The sequence below is a fragment of the Bos taurus genome, chromosome 3 (genome assembly GCF_002263795.3).
Source record: "Bos taurus isolate L1 Dominette 01449 registration number 42190680 breed Hereford chromosome 3, ARS-UCD2.0, whole genome shotgun sequence".
In the NCBI taxonomy this organism is placed as follows: Eukaryota; Metazoa; Chordata; class Mammalia; order Artiodactyla; family Bovidae; genus Bos; species Bos taurus.
The window spans coordinates 33,801,387-33,821,409 of NC_037330.1; the positions used below are offsets into that span (position 1 = coordinate 33,801,387).

Below are 20,023 nucleotides of genomic sequence, written 5' to 3' on the forward strand. Positions count from 1 at the left end.
TCTTCCTGTGCCTGTGAGATGTGGATGTTTCTCCATGTCTTCTCAGGATGCTCTTATCTAGACCATCTCCAATTCCTGAGACTGAGAGGGAAAAAGGCCTCTCTAAACTCAAGTGAGAGACTTAATTTATTCCAGCTGTTAATCATAAACTAGTGGGCTTCGCTGGGGGCTCAGTGGTAAAGAATCCACCAGCCAATGCAGGAGATACAAGTTCGATTCCTGGTCCAGGAAGATCCCACATGCCTCAGAGCAACTAAGCCTGTGCCCCACAACTACTGAGGCCGTGCTCTAGAGCCTGGGAGCCGCAACTACTGAGCCCAAGCACTGCAACTACCGAAACGTGCGCACCCTAGAACTGGTGCTCCGCAAAGGGAGAAGTCACTGCAGTGAAAAGCCTGTGCAGTGCAACTAGAGAGTGGCCCTGGTCTCCGAAACTAGAGGAAAGCCCACACAGCAGCAAAGACCCAGCACAGCTATAAATTAACAATTATTTATAAACTAGTGAGTTTTGTTTTATACCTGATTCATAACTAAAGGCTTAAAATGAAAGCGATGTGATCTCTGGTTGTGTCTATCTATTATGTCTTATATATTTTATAGGTAAGTTATGTTTCTAACTCCTGACAGTATTGCCAATCTTAATTTGTAAAGGAGCTCTATTTAATTGGCTTAAAAGTAAATGCTTGTGAATTAACTATTTCTAAATGTAATAGAAACTAATGCATTGTTTTTAAGATTATGTGATCTAGGATTGGGGCTTCCCAGGTGGCACCAGTGATAAAGCACCCACCTGCCAATTCAGGAGACATAAGAGATGCAGTTTTTATCCCTGGGTTGGGAAGACCCCCTGGAGGAAGGAATGGCAACCCACTCCAGTGTTCTTACCTGGAGAATCCCATGGACAGAGAAGCCTGGTGGGCTACAGTCCATGGGATCACAAAAGAGTCAGACACGACTGAAGCGACTGAGCCAGCCTGCACGCATGATCTAAGACTAATGCTTAGTAAATAAAAACAAGTTTGTTGCTTGGCTTAATTTATATAGGCCTATCTTGTCTACAGAGTTATCAGTATTAAAACCTTTATTCTACCTAGGTTTACCGAAAGTGAAATAAGTTCATGTTATCTCTAACAAAATTTGTCATCAAGAAAAATAACTTGGTATGATGGTATTTTCATAAGTAAACTAAATGTAAGTGAGATAAGAGTTTGATGTAAACTTTTGAGAATAATAACTTCCCTGGTGGCTCAGATGGTAAAGCATCTGCCTGCAGTGCGGGAGACCCAGGTTCGATCCCCGGGTCAGGAAGATCCCCTGGAGAAGGAAATGGCAACCCACTCCAGTATTCTTGCCTGGAGAATCCCATGGACAGAGGAGCCTGGTAGGCTAAAGTCCATGGGGTTGCAAAGAGTTAGATACGACTGAGCAATTTCACTTTTGAGAATAATTATGTCTTATGGTATATCTAGTGAAAAATAGTTTCTCCAGGGAATTCCCTGTTTGATGTTTTCACTGCCACAGGCTCAGGTTCAATCCCTGGTCAGGGAACTAAAATCCTGAAAGCCATGCAGAATGGCCAAAAAAAAGGAAAGAAAGATCTTGAATTTAAAAAAAAAGTTTCTCCAAATCTGTATGGTAACTTGAAACTTTGGAGTTTTGCTACATTAAATTAAATTATGGGAATTCATTGAATGTCTAGATTATTTTCCAAATAAGACAAAATACTTAGGCATTAATTGCTAAACAAGTCTAAGTTTACCTATTTTTATCTTCTTAGTAGATAAAAAAAAAAGAAAGATGTTTCGGTTTATCAGACACACATCTTGTACCACAATGAGGAAATAAATTATGCTGGGAGGACGCGTGTGTTTCTAGAGGCTGTGGAATGTGTTCATAAGCTTGCCAGTCTCACACTGCTAATGTGAAAGTGAGTGAGAGCTTCCCCAGGGGCTCAGAGGTAAAGAATCTTCCTGCCAATGCAGGAGATGCAAAAGACAGGGGTTAGATCCCTGGGATGAGAAGATCCCCTGGAGAAAGAAATGGCAACCCACTCCAGTATTCTTCTCTGGGAAATCCCATGGACAGAGAAGCCTGACAGGCCAGTCTATGGGGTTGCAAAGGAGTCGGACACAACCTTAGCCACAAACAACAAATGTGAAAGTAAATTTACAGTTGTTTACTTCTTAGTTTTCACTAGAAATTAAGATTTTTAAAGGTTAAGAATTCCAATCAATATGTGTGACGAAAACTATTAAAATTAGTAAGGAAAAACATCTTGGTAAGCAAGGAATGAAAACATGTTTGTTAAGGAAAAAAAGCAATTTTATCCTAAAGAAAGGTTAAAAAGAGTAAGAGAGAGAAAGGGAAAACATAGGACAAAATCTGAAGGTAAAAAAACTGTAAAAAGTTTGGGGAAGAAACCCTGAGAAAAGAGTTTTGTGCATGGTCAGGGCTGGTTAAGGTGAGAATAAATTTAGTTGAATGAATGACTTTTTAAATATTAAAAGTAAGATAGTGCAAAACTAGAAACTGGCTTTCTCTCTGTTAAAAGGACAAAGGTTTCTTGGAATATCAATCTGCTTTTGATAACAGATTGTACAGTTTCTTCATCTTTTAAGTAACCTGTTGTAACTTTCTGTATTTGCCTTTGAAATCTTTATTGTCACTTTGGTTAAGTGAATAAGCATTGTTTCACAGTGACAGTGATCCTATTTGGCCAAGTGTTTTAAAATCTTGTGATATCTTTGACAAACTTTCCCAAATCAAATTCTAAATGAAGCCCTTTTAACCTCTAACTAACTTTGAAACATTTTAGCAGGACTCTGAAACATCTCGAAGAAAAATATTAAACAAGGCTTATTTGATATATTAAATTATATGGGAAGCACTGTCAAATGAGTGATAATAAACCTTCTTAATTTATGTTTTATGGATATATGTTATTAATATAAATGCTCTAGGAATTATATGAAATTTGCATTTGCTCTGGCATAATGTTATCAATCACAGTGTTAGTGATTATCTTAAAATATGTCGTATGTCATAGAAATAACCAAATTTCTTTGTCAAACACATTGTAATCCAATCTTTAATCATACCGTTTTGTTTTGACATTTATAAATAATTACTGTTTTACTTTGATGCTCTTACAAAATGCTTTGTCTTCAAGACAATTCATAGAAAGAACTTCTTGACAAGTAGAGGTTTCTGATAACTTTTAGATCAAACACTGAACAGGGTTGGAAATTATTGAACTCCAGCGGAGGACCTGATGGTTTCCTAAAACTGTTAACAGAAGGTTAATATCAACAAGAATTAGCTACATAGGGCTGAAGGTTTCCTTAAATCATACTAAGTTTAATACACACATCAGCTTAATAATAGTAGGAAACTGGACTGGGCACCTTATGAACAATTAGCTTAGTCACTCAGTCGTGTCCAACTCTTTGTGACCCCATGGACTGTAGCCCACCAGGCTCCTCTGTCCATGGGGATTCTCCAGGCAAGAAGACTAGAGTGAGTTGCCATGCCCTTCTCCAGGGGATCTTCCCAACCCAGGGATCGAACGCAGGTCTCCAGCATTGCAGGCAGATTCTTTACAGTCTGAGCCACCAGGGAAACCCAAAAATACTGGAGTGGGTAGCCTCTCTGTTCTCCAGGGGAACTTCCCAACCCAGGAATTGAAGCGGGGTCTCCTGCACTGCAGGCCGATTCTTTACCAGGTAAACTACCTAGCAAGCCCCACCTTATGAACCATATCAATATATAATTAGCCTTAAAGGTAGTAGTTGGTATAGAACAGACTGAGTCAGGTAACCAGGGATATACTAGGCTGGACCTAATGGGAGTTCTTGACTTAAATTTTCACTTATGACCTTATTAATGTTATAAGACTTGTATTCTGTTTTACAAGATGTTGTTTCTTTTTTTAAGATTTATTCATTTATGGCTGTGATGTGTCTTCATTGCTGTGCAGGCTACTTCCTAGCTGTGGTGTGCAGGCTTCTCACTGCAGTGGTTTCTCTTGTGGAGCACAGGCCCTAGAGCATGCAGGCTTCAGCAGTTGCAGATCACAGGCTCTAGAGCACTGGCTCAGTAGTTGTGGTGCACAGGTTTAGTTGTTCCACGGCACGTGGGATCTTCCCAGACCAGGAATTGAACCCATACCCCCTGTACTGGCAAATGGATTCTTTACCACTGAGCCACCAGGAAAACCCAAGATTATAGTTTCTTGTATTTCCCAATGTGTACGTGAGCCTCTGACAAAAACAATGATTACTAAGCTACTTGAAATCATCAATCAAATATATAGTTCTATATAAGATTAAAATTATTGTTGTACTGTAACTCTTGGTATGGGAAGAAGCAGCAAGGCGGAATCATGTCCTAGACCATAACAGTGAGACAAATGGTGCAGAGACCTTCATGGCTACCATTAGAAGGGCCCAGCCCAACCATAACACATCAGGTGGCCTGCCAACAAAATCCTCATTTGACCTAGGAATGAGCCTTCCTGGCACCATGGGACAAATTGGTCAGGAAATGTGTCTCAAACCTTGGTAGAATTTATGACCAAAAGGGGAGAAACTATAAGTAAACAGAGAGCCTTGCTCATCGCCCATTTCTACAAGGATTAACCCACTGCACTGATCAACAGGGCACTTTGGGCTTCAGACAGAGGAAACAAGAATAATAATAACAGGTTGTTCTGCACCGTGGAAAAGCAGGCCCATAGTTAGATGCACATCTCAGGAAGAATTTTAATGACTCCAGATTCTCGTACCCTTTCATGCATAGGAAAACACCACAGTCCTTAACTTGAGATGTGTCCTTGGTGACTAGCGTTAATCTTTCACCCAGATGTACGCCTGACTGCACATAGTCTCTAGCTAAAAATCGCAAAAAAACTGGCGGTTTACTCAGAGCTGAGTACGCGTTTACTGAGCAAATGTCTCCTGAGCCATAGTCCTCGGTCAGATGCAAAATAAACTTACACTCACAGCTCTAGCCTTATGCATTTTTCTTTCAGTCAGCAGTGGCAACGAGTGGGTCTGGCGGGAGCACAAAGCAGGCTGTAGGCTTGGCTCCAGCAGACTGGAACTGGGCCTTGTGTGCCTTCAGAAGGCCTGAGCTGACGTGGGAGAAGCAGGAATCTCTAAGTGGTGATGATGTAATAGTGGTGGTGGTCTCGTTCCAGGAATTCTGCCCTTGGTAGAGCATCAGGAGTTGGGGATAACCCCCAGAGGAGGGGCAATGAGAGCTGTGGTCTCAGTGGGCAATCTGGGACAGGTCAACTAAGCCTGGCTTGAGAACTAACCAATGAAACATGAAGCAGAGGTGATGCAGACTCACGCAGAAGTGGCTGGGAGAGAAGGAAAGGCTGTGGCTTCAGGACACAGAGGGGTCGGACACCCCTCGCATCCCCAGATCCCTGAACCTCCAGCAAGGAGACCAATTCCAACCCACCAGTTCCTGGGCCTGAACCTTCCCACACTGGTCCTGCCTCAGCACTGGCCAGGCCCTGGAGTCAGGGACAAGGCCAGAAGTGCAATAGCTGGATGGGGTGGATGGGGGGGTGGGCCTGGGCAGGGCCTGCCCTCCACTCCAAGCCCACCTCCCTCCCTGCCAAACACACAGCAACCTCTATTCTATTCAGGGTGCATGCAAGAGAAGGAGAGGAGAGGAGCCTAGAGAGATTGCCTGACCATGGGGGAGAAGGGTTTTCCCCTCTTTCCCCTCTCAGTTCTTCTGGCAGACATAAGGCAGATTAACAGGAGAAAATCAAGTTTATTATGTGCACACAGGCAATCCACATAAGTATGAAGAATTTCAAAGACAGCAAGTCAAGATGAGGTATATGGAGATGAGAGTGCTCAGTCACTTCAGTCTTGTCTGACTTTTTTGCAACCCTATGGACTGTAGCCCACCAGGATCCTCTGTCCATGGGGATTCTCCAGCCAAGAATACTGGAGTGGGTTGTCGTGCCTTCCTCCAGGGGAACTTCCTGACCCAGGGATTGAACCCACATCTCCTGAATTGCAGGTGGATTCTTGTACCACTGAGCCACCAGGGAAGCCCAGGTATATGGATATATACATTGATACTTGGTCCATCTCCTGGTGGTCACATTTGCAGTTCCCAGGCAGGGGAAAAGCCACTCCTTACCTCTTGCCCTGGGAATGCCCAGCTTCAGCCCCTCCAGACCTCCCACAGAACACTCGCTTGTTCTGCAGTGCCTCCACTACTCTTGCAAGGGGCATATCTTCATCCACATGAGAACAATAGCCCATTAGGTACCACCTCACACCTAGAGCTCTTCGGATTTTTGCCCAGGGAGGTCAGCCACAGCTCCCAGGGGCCGCAGGGAGACTGGGGCACCCCTGATGCAACCTTAGGAAGTGGCGTTCAGAGAACAACAGGCACCTTTTATTGAAGAGCTGAACAGGAGCCGCTTTGTACACACTGTTTTATTCCTTACCACCTCCCATGAAGTAAGTAGTATTTTAGCCTCTTTTTGCCAGTAAGAAAACTGAGACTGGTTATTTCTTCTCACATTTGTTTTACATTGAGGTGAAATTCACCTAACATAAAATTTAACGTTTTAAGGTCAGCAATTCAATGGCAATTAAGTACATTTAAATTATTGTGAAACTGCCACCTCTATCTAGTTCCAAGGTTTTTATCACCCCAAAAGCAAGCCCCACACCTCTTATGCAGCTGCTCCCCACTGTCCCTCTTCCTCAGGCCCAGGCTGTCTCTATGGAGTCACCTGCTCTGGATATTCCGTATAAATGGAGTCATGCGGTATATGGCCTATTGTATCTGTCTTCTCTCACTTAGCGCAATGTTTTCAAGGTTCATCCATGTTGTCACATGGCTCAGGACTCCATTTCTTCTTTTTAAAATGTATTCATTTATTTTATTTTGGAGGATGGATATTTATTTTTATGGCTGGATAATATTCCATTGCATGGATTGCACTGTTGTTTATCCCTTCTTCTGTTGATGTTTCTTTGGGCTATTTTTACTTTTAGGTTATCATGAACAGTGCTGCTATGAACATAAATGTTCATGTATGTATTTAAATACCACTTTTCATTTCTTTCGAATATGTAGGTAGGACTGCAATTGCTGGGTCTGATGGTAATCCTGTGACTCACTTTTTGGGAAACCACGGAATTGTTTCCCACAGCGGCCGCACCATTTTAAACTCCCACCAGCAATGTATGAGGGTTTCAACCTCTCCACTAATTTTCTATTTCATCCTTCCAATTACAGCCATCCTCGTGGTTGTGAAGTTACTCTGAGACTGATTTTTTAAATTATTTTTATTTTTTTATTTTCATCAAATACAATGTTAACTTTTTCCCTCCTGCACAGCATGTGGGATCCCCAACCAGGGATCAAAGCTGTGCCCCCTGCCTGGGAAGCGCAGACTCTTAACCCCTGGAACACTAGTGAAGTCCTGAGATCGTTTTTGGTTTTTGTTTTTTTTACGTGAACTAACTTTAAATCAATTTTAAGAAAAGAGTAGCTCGGCTGTTGTGGACAGGGTAGGTACGGCTGGCAAACACAGAGCCTGCAGCCCGGAGGCGGGAAAGCAGACTTTCTGCCGGTTCGTCACTCCCCTGGCCAAAACGCTTCCCCTGCAGCACCCCCACTGCCAAACCCAGCCCTGACTCTGCAAGAAGCCTCCGGATCTTCTCTGTCCCCTGCATCGAGGTGAGCCCCAGGTTGAGGCAGATCTCCTCTGGGTAGAAGGGCCATCACTGTGTCTCCCACCTTAATACCAGGGACCTGACCACAGAGACCGTGTCTGCTTTGCAGGCTCTACCTGGTCCTGTGCCTGAGAACGCCCTGGCTCGGATCCCAGGGTTTCCCAGGGCAAGTCTGTGGGTTAGTCCCACCCGTCCCCATGATTTTGGTTTTTAACTTCTTATTTCCTATATGTATTAAATATGTATAGGAAAAGTACACAAGTTACAAATATACAGTTCGATGTGTTTTCACAAAATCCAGACTCTGGCTAACAGCATCGAGAAAAAAATAGGACATCATTTATACCCCAAACAGCCCTAAAAGTCTGTACTGCCCCCAAGGGTTACCACTAGCCTGACCTTTAATACCATGGAGTGGTCTGGCCCGGTTTGAGGTTTTGGTAACTGGAGTCACTTAGCATATGTGTCTGGTTTCTTCAGCAGCACTGCCTGTGTGGTGTTGCTCTGTGTGTGTGTGTGACTGTGGCTTGCTCATTTCCCTCACTGTCTGGCATCCCTTTGTGTGACTCAGCCACCTCCATTTCTTTATTCTGCAGTTGACCGGCACTGAGCTACATGGATGGTGCTGCTCTGACAGTCTACCAAGGAGTGGGGTTCCTGGTCACAGGGCGTGCCTGTCCTGCTTTGCCATATACCACCAAACAGCTTTCTGTATCCACACCCATTGACACTCCCCCCAATAATGCAGGACTGTTCCAGCGGCCCCACACCCTCATCAACACTCGGCACGCCACCAAGCTTCTTCCTTTGGGGCCAGTTTGGCAGGTGTCCAGCAGTAGCAATCTGAGGTCTTAGTTTAGATTTGCCTGATGGCAAATAAAGAGGAACACCTCATGTGTTTATTGGTCATTTAGATGTTCTCTTCTGTGAAATGCCTAAGGCCTCTGTTTATTTTCTATTGTTACCTTTCTATTATTGCTTTTTAGGAGTTCTTTATTCTAGATGCAAGCCCTTTATTTTATGTTCTCATCCTGTGGCTTTTGATAAATAGAATTTCTTAATATAAATTTCATTTATCATTTTTTCCTTCATGATTAGTACTTTTGGTCTCCTGTTTAAGACATATTTGCACTCCAGAGTCATCAAGATGTTCCTCTATATTTTCATATAAAAGCAGATCTTCAAGACACGTAGAATTGACTTCTGTACATAGCGTGAGGGTGGAGTTGGCCTCGTTTCTTTATGCATATCCAGTTATTGAAAAAGCCATCCTTTCCTGACCCCCAGTTTTCAAGTAATAACAGTGGTTTTTCTTTGACTCACAGGAGCAAGTGGAAGGCATCCTGTTTTCTCCAGGTTTTGGATAAGGGTTGCACTGAGAACTATATCTGTCATAGCCATACGAATGGTAAGTAGTCCCTAGGAGAAAAAAAATTCTCCCCAGGAGGCAGGAGGCAGTAAGGAAATCAAAGACCTAGGGGCCAGAAGAAGTATATAGGTGGGACATTCACAGGGAGTCCAGGGGATGGAGCTTTGGCTTGGTAGGTATGTGACAGAAAATGGGGACAAAGAGTTGACTCTAACTTTGGGTTACAGAGACAGGGCAACCCCCAATTGCCATCCCAGAGATCCCAGAGGGTAGAGGTTGTTGCTCAGGTCCAGGGCTGCAACCACATCTTACATTGAAAATTCATTCTGGGGGCCTGCCATGGCCACCCTTCTCTTACAGTCTAAAGGACCTGCCCCCACCTTAGCCATAATGGGCTCCTTGGCCACCTCATCCACAGAAGCCAAAGGAAGAAGATAGTGCGACACAAAAGATAGAGCCAGATATCCTGGGTTGGCATCCTGGGTCCACTACTTCCTAGCTGTGTGACCTTGGGAAAGTTACTTAACTACTCTGTGCTTTTTCCCCTCTGTAAATGGCAATAATAATAATGCCTAAAAAAAAAAATAATGCCTACTTCACAGGGCTGATTTGGACATAAATGAAATCGTATATGTAAAATTCCTAAAACAGTGACATATGGGAAGTGTTCAGTAAGTGTGAGCCATTGTTATAATTATCCTGGACAACTGAATTTAGGACCCCAAACTCCTGCCAGAGCTATATGCTGAGCACCCATGGGAAGCACCCACTGAGAACAAGCCTCCCATTCCAGCTGACTCAGTCCCTGTCTCCAAGAGCCTAGGAGACCCCTCCAGGCCCCACCCCAGGGAGGCACTGTCCATGTGGCCTTCAGGACACTGACCCCACACCAGAGGAGGAAGGGGAGATGCCCCCCAGACAGCCCTAGGATGCCTTCCTCCCTCTCCCTCCTCCATACAGGTTTTCCCTGTCCTTGCAGGGCCCAGTCAAAGCCCACCTCCCCCTTGGAGCCCAGAGCTTCCTCCTTGCTGACCACCACAGCCCACACCCGCCTCTGCCAGCGCTTTTAGCAAGAGCCTTGTCTCCTTGACTAGGACCAGGGTACAGCCAGCGCATGTCAGGGACATGGGCCTTCCTCAAGCTCTGAAGGCTACAGGCAAATCCACTCAGAGGAGATGAAATGAACTCCTGCAGTGCTCAGCTGACCAGTCAGGTCTGCCTCTTTGTGACCCTATGGACTGTAGCCCACCGGGCCCCTCTGTCCCAAGGATTTCCCAAGCAAGAATACTGGAGTGGGTAGCCATTTCCTCCTTTAGGGGATCTTTCTGACCCAGGGATCAAACCCACATTTCCTACGTCTCCTGCATTGCAGGTGAGCCTCTGGGGAAGCCTGAACTCCTATAGAAATCGTCTTAAAACTAAGAGGTGCTCCAGATGAGGAGCCTGGGCAGCCAGGAAAGCCAGTTAGGATCTGCTGACTGTAACAGGACAGGGGCCTGACTACTTGTGGCCCATAGACCTGAAAGAAGAATATGGTGACGAGGGAAGAGGGGTGGAATGGGGTCTGGAGCAGCAGAGCAAAAGGATTCAAATCCTCGTAGGGGAGACAAGAATGTCCACACCAGCTCACCCCGGGCAGCTCTTCTCCTGAGAGAGTCCTGCCTTAGCCTAAGCCACATCTCAGTGGGAGGATTCATATGTGAGCCAGCCTGCCTACTGGGCTAGTGGGGTGGGGCCCCATAGGTGCCAGCTTCATGAGACACTGATATGGGTGCCTGGAGAGGGTGCCCCAGCCCAGCCTCAGAGGCAGAAGCCGAAGCCCTTGTACGTCTCACACAGCTCTCACTAGCGCCACCGTGTGGATCTATTTGAAACCGCATAGGGCCATCAGTGGGGCAAGTGGAAGCTGAAATTCAGTCTACACTCTGCTCACCAAGAAACTTGCCCTGGTATGGCTGCCTGGGCTGCCTGGGCCAGCGAGGGGGGCGAGGGGACGCGGTGGGGGGGAGAGGCAAAAACTCTTCTCTACCCCAAAACGCTATCAGGGCTACACCTGCCCAAAGGGCCCACATTTTCCTATCTCCCACAAAGGTGACACGTGGGTGAACATCAGCCCTGGGTTTGTGCGTGACCCAGTGTTCAAGCAGCCCGGCAAGGCCCCTGCTGCACAGCAATGGTATGTGGCAGAGGGGAAGGAAAAGAGCCACCCAATTCTTCACATCAGGGGCTCCAGCACCCAAGGCAGACTGCCCTGGGGGCACCGTGACATGAGTCTGTGTAACCCCACCGCGGCACTGAGGGCCCCGGGCAGCGCTGGGGGCACTGAGCTTTGTTCAGCTATAAGACAGGGGTGGATCAGAGGCGCCTGAAGCTTCATTTGACTTATAAGCTCAAGTAGGATGCTGCCAGGAACTCCCAGATCTGGCTGGGTGACACCTTCCAAGGGCAGATGCAAGAGCCAGTGGCATCAGTGACAATGTGGCTGTACACACACCCTCAGGTTGCAGGGGCCCAGGCACCAGTTCAGTCTACCACCTCCATCCAACAGGGTGTCCACTGATAAGAGCTCCTGGGTGATCAGGGACCAAAAGCCAGCCTACTGTCTGCTCACCAAGCTGTGTTCCCCAGCGTGAGTCCTGAATCTTCAAAGAAGAAGCATCTTTTTCTAATTACACAAAGGCACTCTATGAGCTAGCATGGCTCTGCCTGGGGGCATATGGCTGTAGAGGAGAAGGGGGTCCAAGGCCAACAGAGGCTGTTCAAACCCCTGGTTCCATCTCACTACTCACCAAGCCCTTGCAGGTGGACTTCTGAGAAACCCTCTGCTGGTGTTTCGATTCCCTGTTATAAGTTGATGAGCAGTTTGCCTGGTCTGCTGCAGGCCTCCCATGAGCTGGGTCAGAGAGATTCAGGTACTGTGCTGCAGTCATCTCCAGACATTGTGACAGATTGAGGACCTGGCCTGCAGGGTCACTTCCTCCAGCAGCCTTTTGACTACCACACTACCATCTCCATCTTGACCTCTGCCAAGATGTTCACCCACCAAGGCCCTCAGCACATACTCCCTCCCTTCTGCTCCCCTCCCCCACCTCTGCCCCAATACATGCCTTTCACCCAGCAAATAAATGTCTTTGCTGACTCTGGGATGTGAGCAAAAAGCATCGGCAGGAATCGGACTCCATGGTCTGCTGGGGAGAAGGAGGGGTGGATAGAAAGATAGAGACAGGAAGCATTAAGGTTTCATAAATTTCACATGAACACTCTGGCTTTTCAGGTGCTGATCACCCAGCTAAGAGCTTTATTTAATGTCCACGATAACCAGTGCAGGAGACCTTGGTATCCCCATCTTACAGGTAAGAGAACTGAAACTCATACAATTTGCCTAAGATCACAGGAATAAAGTGAAAGAGCTGTATACCACGAAACAGTAATTTTAACCAGGGGTCACAAAGTTAACTACCTCCCTGACAGTATATAGATTGAGCCAGGTGAAAGGCTCAGGGATGGGTGGGGCGCTTTTAGTCCTTTCCAAATGCTGCATCTGATTCTTAAGAGGCCCCACCGTTATTGAAACAAACATTAAAATTGCACGCACATCCCTCATTAAATAGAACCCTCTTTGCTTGAAATGTGAAAGGATGTTGATGAATTTCCTTTTGAAATGACTTGCCTCTGAGTAACTCATTCAATTTACTATTGGCTATGATTTCTCCTCAATCATCCTGCACAGTCTGGAACTCTTGCCAAAAATCCAACTTACAAATTGTTTTCAAATATAATGACATGTGTATGGATACCAAACTTAAATATTAAAGTTGATGTTACTTTCTGAAGGCACGTTGTTAAACATTCAGCAATTTTGACATTGTCTTTTTCATAGTTTGCAGCCCTCAAAGATTTTCTTTCAAATCTCCAACATTTCCTGGGCCTTTGGAAGTCCACCCTGGCCCCTAAACAGGAGGGTGCATGCTAAGTCGCTTCAGTCGTGTCCGACTCTTTGCGACCCTAAGGACCGTAGCCTGCCAGGCTCCTCTGTCCACAGGATTCTCCAGGCAAGAATACTGGAGTGGAGTGGGTTGCTGTGCCCCTCCTCCAGGGCATCTTCCCGACTCAGGGATGAAGCCCATGTTTTGTCTCCTGCATTGGCAGGCAGGTTCTTTACCTCTAATGCCACCTGGGAAGCCCTAGGGTTGCTCATAAAGCCAGGACACTTGGCTCCTCCCCATCTCCAGACATGCAGGCTGCCCCAGCAGGTCCAGCTGCAAGACCACCCACCCAAGATGGTCCAGGGCATCCTAATTTGGGCAACTTGGGCTTCCCTGGTGGCTCAGACAGTAAAGAATCTGCCCGCAATGCAGGAGACCTGGGTTAGATCCCTGGGTTGGGAAGATCTTCTGGAGAAGGGAATGGCTACCCACTCCAGTATTCCATGGACAGAGGAGCCTGGTGGGCTACAGTCCACGGGGCTGCAAAGAGTCAGACACAACTGAGTGCCTAACACTTTCTTCATAGATTATTCTCATTTTGAAAGCAGAATGATTTGCCAAATGTTGGGTTAAATGTGATTTAATGCTTAAATCTCTATTGGAATTCCATATAAATACATTTACAAATGAGGCAATGCTTTGATGGAGTGAACATTCTTATAAAAGCTTTGGAAATTAGGATCACTGTCATCCTAACCAAGCCTTACCAGGCCCTCCCATCTAGGGGCACAACCAGTGGCCCCCCTGATCCCCTCAAGTCCCACAGGATAGGGCACGGGAAGGTGAAGTAGGGCAGGCCAGAGCGTGATGTGTCCTGGCACAACCCGCCCAACCACAGTGTTTTGTGACTGACAAGGGACAGTCCCCCAGTGCAGACTTTATTCATGGCTGGCCCCATTCAAGGCAGACTGGCCAAGGCAAGCTGACCTGCCTATTTTATTGCATTCTGTTTGGGGCCTTTCGGAGCAGACTAGTTTTTTAAATTCCCTCTGCCATCCACTATCACTCCACTCCCTTCTCCACGCAAGAGGCAGAAGCCCTAAGGAGGGAAGATGCAGCCTCTTCACAAAGCCTTCCATGCATGCCTCCCGAGCCGGTCACGGGGAGGGGCTCAACGTGATCCCATGAAAGGGAAGGAGGCAGGACTGCACAGGAGGCATGGGACAGGTAGAGGGCGGGAAAGAATTTTAACTGCAGTTTACACGCTTTGATTCATTCTATCAAGAAACAGTAAGACAGACAAATGATAGATACCTTGGACCTGGTCATTTTACTCATGGGTATCAAGATTAGGAATATTCTGTAAAACCTTATTTGCATGCTAAGTTGCTTCAGTCGTGTCCAACTCTTTGCGACCCTGTGGGCTGTAGCCCACCAGGCTCCTCTGTCCATAGGACTTTTCAGGCAAGGATACTGAAGTGGGTTGCCATGTCCTTCTCTAGGGGATCTTCTCGACCCAGGGATCAAACCCGGGCCTCCTGCATCTCTGGGATTGGCAGGTAGGTTTTTTACCATGATAGCCACCTGGGAAGCCCAAAGCCTTATATGCAGAGATAATAATATCTAATACTTATTGAGCACTTAGTGCTTTATATCCAGAGATTCAATGAATCCAGAGTCAACCTGTGAGGATTATTATTATTGATTGCTATTATTATTGCTGTTATTATCCCTATGAAAACAGTGAGGACATGGAGGCACAGAGAGGGGAAGTAACTTGTCCAAGGTCACAGAGCCAGTAAGCAGTGAAGCCAAAGTTCAAACCCCTGTGGTCTGGCACCACAGGAGACAGTGGTAGGTAGCCATGACATTAGGCCACAGTTATTCCTAACAAAGAAGAGCCCTGATGGTCAATTATGGTGAGGCTCACCATGGGACAGTGTACAGTAATTAAAATTTATAAAGAATATGAAAATATTAATGAAATGTGGAAAGACATTAAAATACTTTTAAAATACAAAATAATACACGTATGATTTCATGTTGATATAGGGCAGAAGCCAACACAGTATTGTAAAGCAATTATCTTCTAATTTAAAAAAATATTTTTTAATGTCTTTTAAAAAAGAGCTAAAAAATATGTAATATAAAATATATTTTAAACATATAAATGTGTCTCAGAAGTTGACCAAATATCTGTTGAAACTGGTGGATTGTGAGTGGACTTTTTTCTTCTTCTTACTTTTCTGTATTTTCCAAATTTCTTTCATGAAAATTATTCTTTTCAGTTAGGAAAAAGTATTAAGGGCTGATTTAAAATTATTTGCTCTCAATAAGTGTTTAAAAGAGAAATTTCTGAGAAACAAAAACTCCACAAGTTTTAAAAAAAAAAAATAGTAGGGGGGTGGGAGGAGTTGCTAAGAAACTTTTTAAACTGGTAATATACTTACAGCGAGGCCTCATAACACTGAGAAGAGTGTACAAGAGACGAAAAAACGGAATGAGGATTCTATAATAAAACAAGTTCATTTACTCATTTACAATGAGTAAATAAGGAGTCTTTGCTGTCCTAAGGCAGCTCTTGTCTTTAAGGAACCCTTCTAGAAATCCTTTTTTTAGCTTACAAATGAAGACATAGCATGTTTGTTATTAAATACATTCACTTCCTTGAAAAGTAAGTTCCCATCAGCCTGTTAAAGATCCTCCCGGAAAAAAAAAAAAAAAGATCCTCCCGTGGGCAGATTTAGGCCCAGCGTGGGCCCCGAGCTCCCCTGGCTCCAGCCCAGACTCAGCCACTGGCTCATTCCATCCCCTGAGCCCATTCCATCCCCAACATAAATCAGCCAGACTTGTACAATCTCTTGCTCATCATCCAGCTCTAACACTCTGCTCTCCACTGTATAAATGGCTAGAATGAATTGGCTAGAGATGGCTTCTGAAGACAGAAGGACCCTGGGTCTTGGCCAGGAGCGAGCCCGTAGCTCTCAGGTGGCAGTGGCATCAGGGAGCCTCTGCCCAGAGGTGCAAATGCAGGAAGAGAGATGGGGCTGGAGAGGGGCAGGCTGACGGAGAGTAGGGAAGCCAGCCTCCTGCTCCCTCACCAGGCCCTCAGTCACACAGGCTCATGCTGTTCCAGGGCTAATTGAGTCAGAAGAGAATGAACAACGCGTCTTTCTCCCCACTCAGCAGCAGCAGCAGGAAACAGCTTCTCTATCACCAACCCAAAACCCTACTCTCCTCCTTACATGAACAACAGACTCCAGCAACCTCTGTGCCCAAGGAGGTGGTCCCAAAAACCATGCATTAACCATGGGACTGAAGCCAAGTTGCTTTAAGTCTGCATTCAGAAAGCACAGGCTTGCTCCAACTCTTTGCAAGAGAATCTGCTGGGAACAGGCAGATTTCTGCACTATGCCTCCCACCTACTGACTCAGAGTCTCTGAGGGCAGGACCTGGAAATGGCATTTTAAACAAGCTCCCCAGAAGAACCTGATGCTCCTGGAGTTGCAGAACCACTGGCCTCAGGGTTGCATGTAAGCACATATTCCCACATCTACCAGAGGCTGAGAGGGAGGAGGATGGAGAAAGTGGAAAGGGGATGCTACTCCCCAAAATGATGTGATATGGATGTGCCCCAGACCTGGAGCCAACTGTCCACTTCCGAGGGGGTGGGCCGAGCTGGATGAGGGCCTAGGGGCAGCAGTTGGGTCCCTGGTGGGCCTCTCCTCCCACCTCGCTTCCTCTGTCAGTTTCCACATGCATAAACAGTCAAGTCCATTCGTTCCCCTCAGAACTTGCTGTCCCTCCATCCACAATGCTCCTGGATCTGACCTCAGCCACCGTCCAGCACGGCTCTCCCTCTCCCAACAGAGACTCCACCTGCCTCATTACTTAAATAATCTTTATTTCTCATGCACTAGGAAAGATGGGATTGTATGAAACACTGCATTTCACAGCAAAGACCTCAGTCCAGATCACAACACAGGGGACCAGGGGGGATCCAGGTGAGGTCAAAACTCTGGGGATCACAGTGGGGTTACTACCCTCAGGGCCGGTGGCAGATCCGGGACCCTCCTGCTACAAGGGCCCCGGACACAGCACAGGGCGGCTGCTCCCTCCCACAGAGGCACCAGAAGCTGACACCAGAGGAGCACACAGACCAGAAAAGGACAGAGAAAGCTGCTGGGCAGTGACTTGGCAGAGGCGGTGGTCCAGCACCTCCAGGGCCTGAGTCCAGGAAGCCAAGGCTGGGACTCAGCCAACCCTACCTGCCGAGGAGCTGGGGGAGCTCACAGATCCCAGGCAGCCCATGCCCACAACAACATACGTGTACAGGCCACACCTGACTGCCTCTCCGGCCACATAAACAAGACGGGGGCCTAAATTCAAGCTCCAGTCAAAGGCTGAATTTGCCCAAGCAGGACCCCAAGGGTTAGAGGGGCCAGCCCCCCACAACCATCCCGAGCTCTCAGATGCCCAAAGGACCGGTCAGGCTTCAGAGGATCCTGGGACAGAGCTTCCGGTGGGGCAGACCTCAAACCTGGGCCCTCAGGTGCCATATGAGCCAAGACGAGGGCAAAGCGGCTCCACTTGCCCCGGGGCGGCACAGGGACAGGCACAGGTAGAAACATGCAGGACAGAACAAGGAAGGACGACACATGCAGAGACCAGAACAGGCTGGGAGGGGTCTGCAGACAGAGCGTGGGCAAGGTGCCGAGATGAAGGGCACTGCAGGGGCCGGGCTCACTGAGGCCCAGGGCTCATGGTGATGCCCCCCTCCTCCGGGATGGTCTCCAGCATCTCGCTCTGCACGGCCTGCGTGATGAGCGCCAGCTCCTGGCACAGGGTCTCGTGGCGGTAGCCCACGCGGATGTCCGGCACGTTCGTGCGGCGGATGTCATTGCCCTCAGGGCCCTCCTTGGTATAGCTGGGTCCCAGCCAGTGGCTCTTCACCTGGAGGGGCAGGGTAAGGGGCAGGGCTGCAGCTTGCTCTGAGGGGCCAGCAGCCCTGCGTGTCTGTGTGTGTTAGTCACTTGGTCATGTCTGACTGTGTGATCCCATGGACTGTAGCCCGCTAGGCTCCTCTGTCCATGGGATTTCCCAAGCAAGAATCCTGGAGTGGGTTGCCATTTGCTCCTCCAGGTAATCTTCCCAACCCAGGGACTGAACTCGAGTCTCCTACATTGCGGGCAGATTCTTCACCTCCGAGCCCAGCACCCCCAGGACCTTCCCAAATGCAGAGCGGGGGAGGAGAGGGATGGCGAGGGGGTGGGTACCTTGTGGGAGAAGCCACTCATGAGCACACTGTTGCGTGCCAGCTCGCACATGTCACAGGAGCTGAGCTTCCACACCTGGGTGGCGATGCTATACTCCTCCATCAGCGGCTCCTGCAGGGGCCAGGTTCCCTCAGGCAGGTACACCGGGGCCTGCTGCCCACCCGTCCCGGGGGCTGACCACGAGGCACACGGCGCTCCACCAGCAGAGGGCAGCACCAGCCCCGAGGCCCCTCAGTTCAGGGGGCCTTTGTGCCCCAGGACACCCGCCTGCCTGGCTGCCTACCGGGCGCTGACCTTGGTGAAATGGAACTGCAGGGGATCGTCCGTGGACAGCGAGACCATGAGGCCGCGGGACAGGTACTCGGGGAGCGGGTTCCGGTGGTAGCTGAGGAAGAGGCTGTTGTTGCTGAGCGGGGACATGGCGATGCCAACCTGGGCCAGGTAATACAGGTACTGCAGGACCGGGGCCTGGGTGGGCGACAGGGAGGGTGGGCCTGTCAGGTTGGGGAGGACACCTGGTTCTGGGGGGTACAGGCCACAGTGCAGGTTGGAGGGCAGTCCAGGCTGGGCAGCAGTTGCAGAGGGTCGGTTACAGCCAGGTTCTGAATTGGGGCCTTGGTGTGGAGGCTGGGGTCCCAGCTGGGGGTGGGTGAGGAGAGGATCAGCTGCTGAAGAGGCCTGATAGACAGGGAGGAGGGGAGCCTCTGGGACGGGGGAGACAGGGGTGCAGAGCCTGACCTTGCGCAGAAGCAGCCCGTGTGAGATGTTCTCAGCCAGCATGAAGGCCGACACCAGGTGGTGGATGGGCCCCGCCTCCCCGCAGTGTGGCCTCAGCACGAACGTATGGAAGCCCCTCTGTCTGGGGGGCCAGAAGACAGCATTGGGTCCCAAGCCTGGTGCGCTCAGGCTCCTAAGCCCCAACCCAGTGACTCTGTGGGCCGAGGACCAGGGGTCAGCAGTAGGTTCTTGGCTGTGAGGGTTGAACTACAGAGCCCCAGGGGCAGAGAAACAACCCATCAGATCCAAGACTGGGGGTAAGAGGTGGGTCAGGTGGCCCCAGCAGGCCCCAGGGCAGGCCCGGAGCAAGGCCTGATGACTGAGAGCTAGCCATGCGGGTAGAGACGCCAGGCGGGTGCACCGGGGCCTGCTGCCCACCCCCTCCCAGGGGCTGGGAGCACCTGCGGAGCCCAGGGCAGGCACCTGCGAAGGTGGTTCAGCATGGCCATGTTGGCGAAGGTGTAGTACAGGTAGTAGGCGTAGGGTGGGTTGTCCTCCTCCACCCAAGCCTCAGGGAGCGGGCTCTCCAGGTTGAAGACATGGTTCTCGGGCTTGGACTCATCATCCACACTGTCAAAGCCGTCCACCTGGCCCAGGACGCTGGGTCAGGCCCAGAGCTACAGCCGGGCCTGAGGCAGTGTCTTCCCCACACCCAGACCCAGGCCACCCCCTCACATGCTCCAGGAAGAGATGCAGCTCCGGGTGGCTGGCAGGGTGGATGGTGGCCTCGAACAATGGCAGGAAGATGTTCTCCAGCATCTCCTGGAAGTTGGCCAGCTGGCCCTTGGTCCGGTACACATCGCTGCAGACAAGATGTAGGTACACGGATGTGCGCAGGTCAGGGCAGAACCACAGAAGCACTTCTGAGCCATACTGAGTGAGAGGAGCTGGAGAGACCGTGAGTGGAGCCAGGGCTCCCTCCTGTTCCAAGGGCTCGGCTGGGATGGGGGAGGCTCA

At 48.5% G+C, this 20,023-nt stretch overlaps 1 protein-coding gene across 6 annotated transcripts in view; it reads right to left on the reverse strand.

The window, feature by feature from the left end:
* Positions 1 to 16,897: 16,897 nt before the first annotated feature.
* The window catches only part of AMPD2 (adenosine monophosphate deaminase 2), a 35,942-nt gene continuing 32,816 nt past the window's right edge, over positions 16,898 to 20,023 (reverse strand). For 4 of the 6 annotated variants that reach the window (XM_059883958.1, XM_010803165.4, XM_005204110.5 and 1 more), the window contains 6 exons: positions 19,742 to 19,868; positions 19,490 to 19,653; positions 19,028 to 19,148; positions 18,584 to 18,757; positions 18,290 to 18,400; positions 16,901 to 17,966 (listed from right to left, as the gene is read on the reverse strand). In XM_059883958.1, coding sequence (XP_059739941.1) covers positions 17,757 to 17,966; positions 18,290 to 18,400; positions 18,584 to 18,757; positions 19,028 to 19,148; positions 19,490 to 19,653; positions 19,742 to 19,868 — 907 coding nt within the window. In that variant the 3' untranslated portion in view covers positions 16,901 to 17,756. Of the gene's footprint in view, positions 17,967 to 18,289; positions 18,401 to 18,583; positions 18,758 to 19,027; positions 19,149 to 19,489; positions 19,654 to 19,741; positions 19,869 to 20,023 lie in introns of those variants that run through there. The other 2 variants (NM_001143856.1, XM_059883959.1) reach the window with 2 other exon arrangements.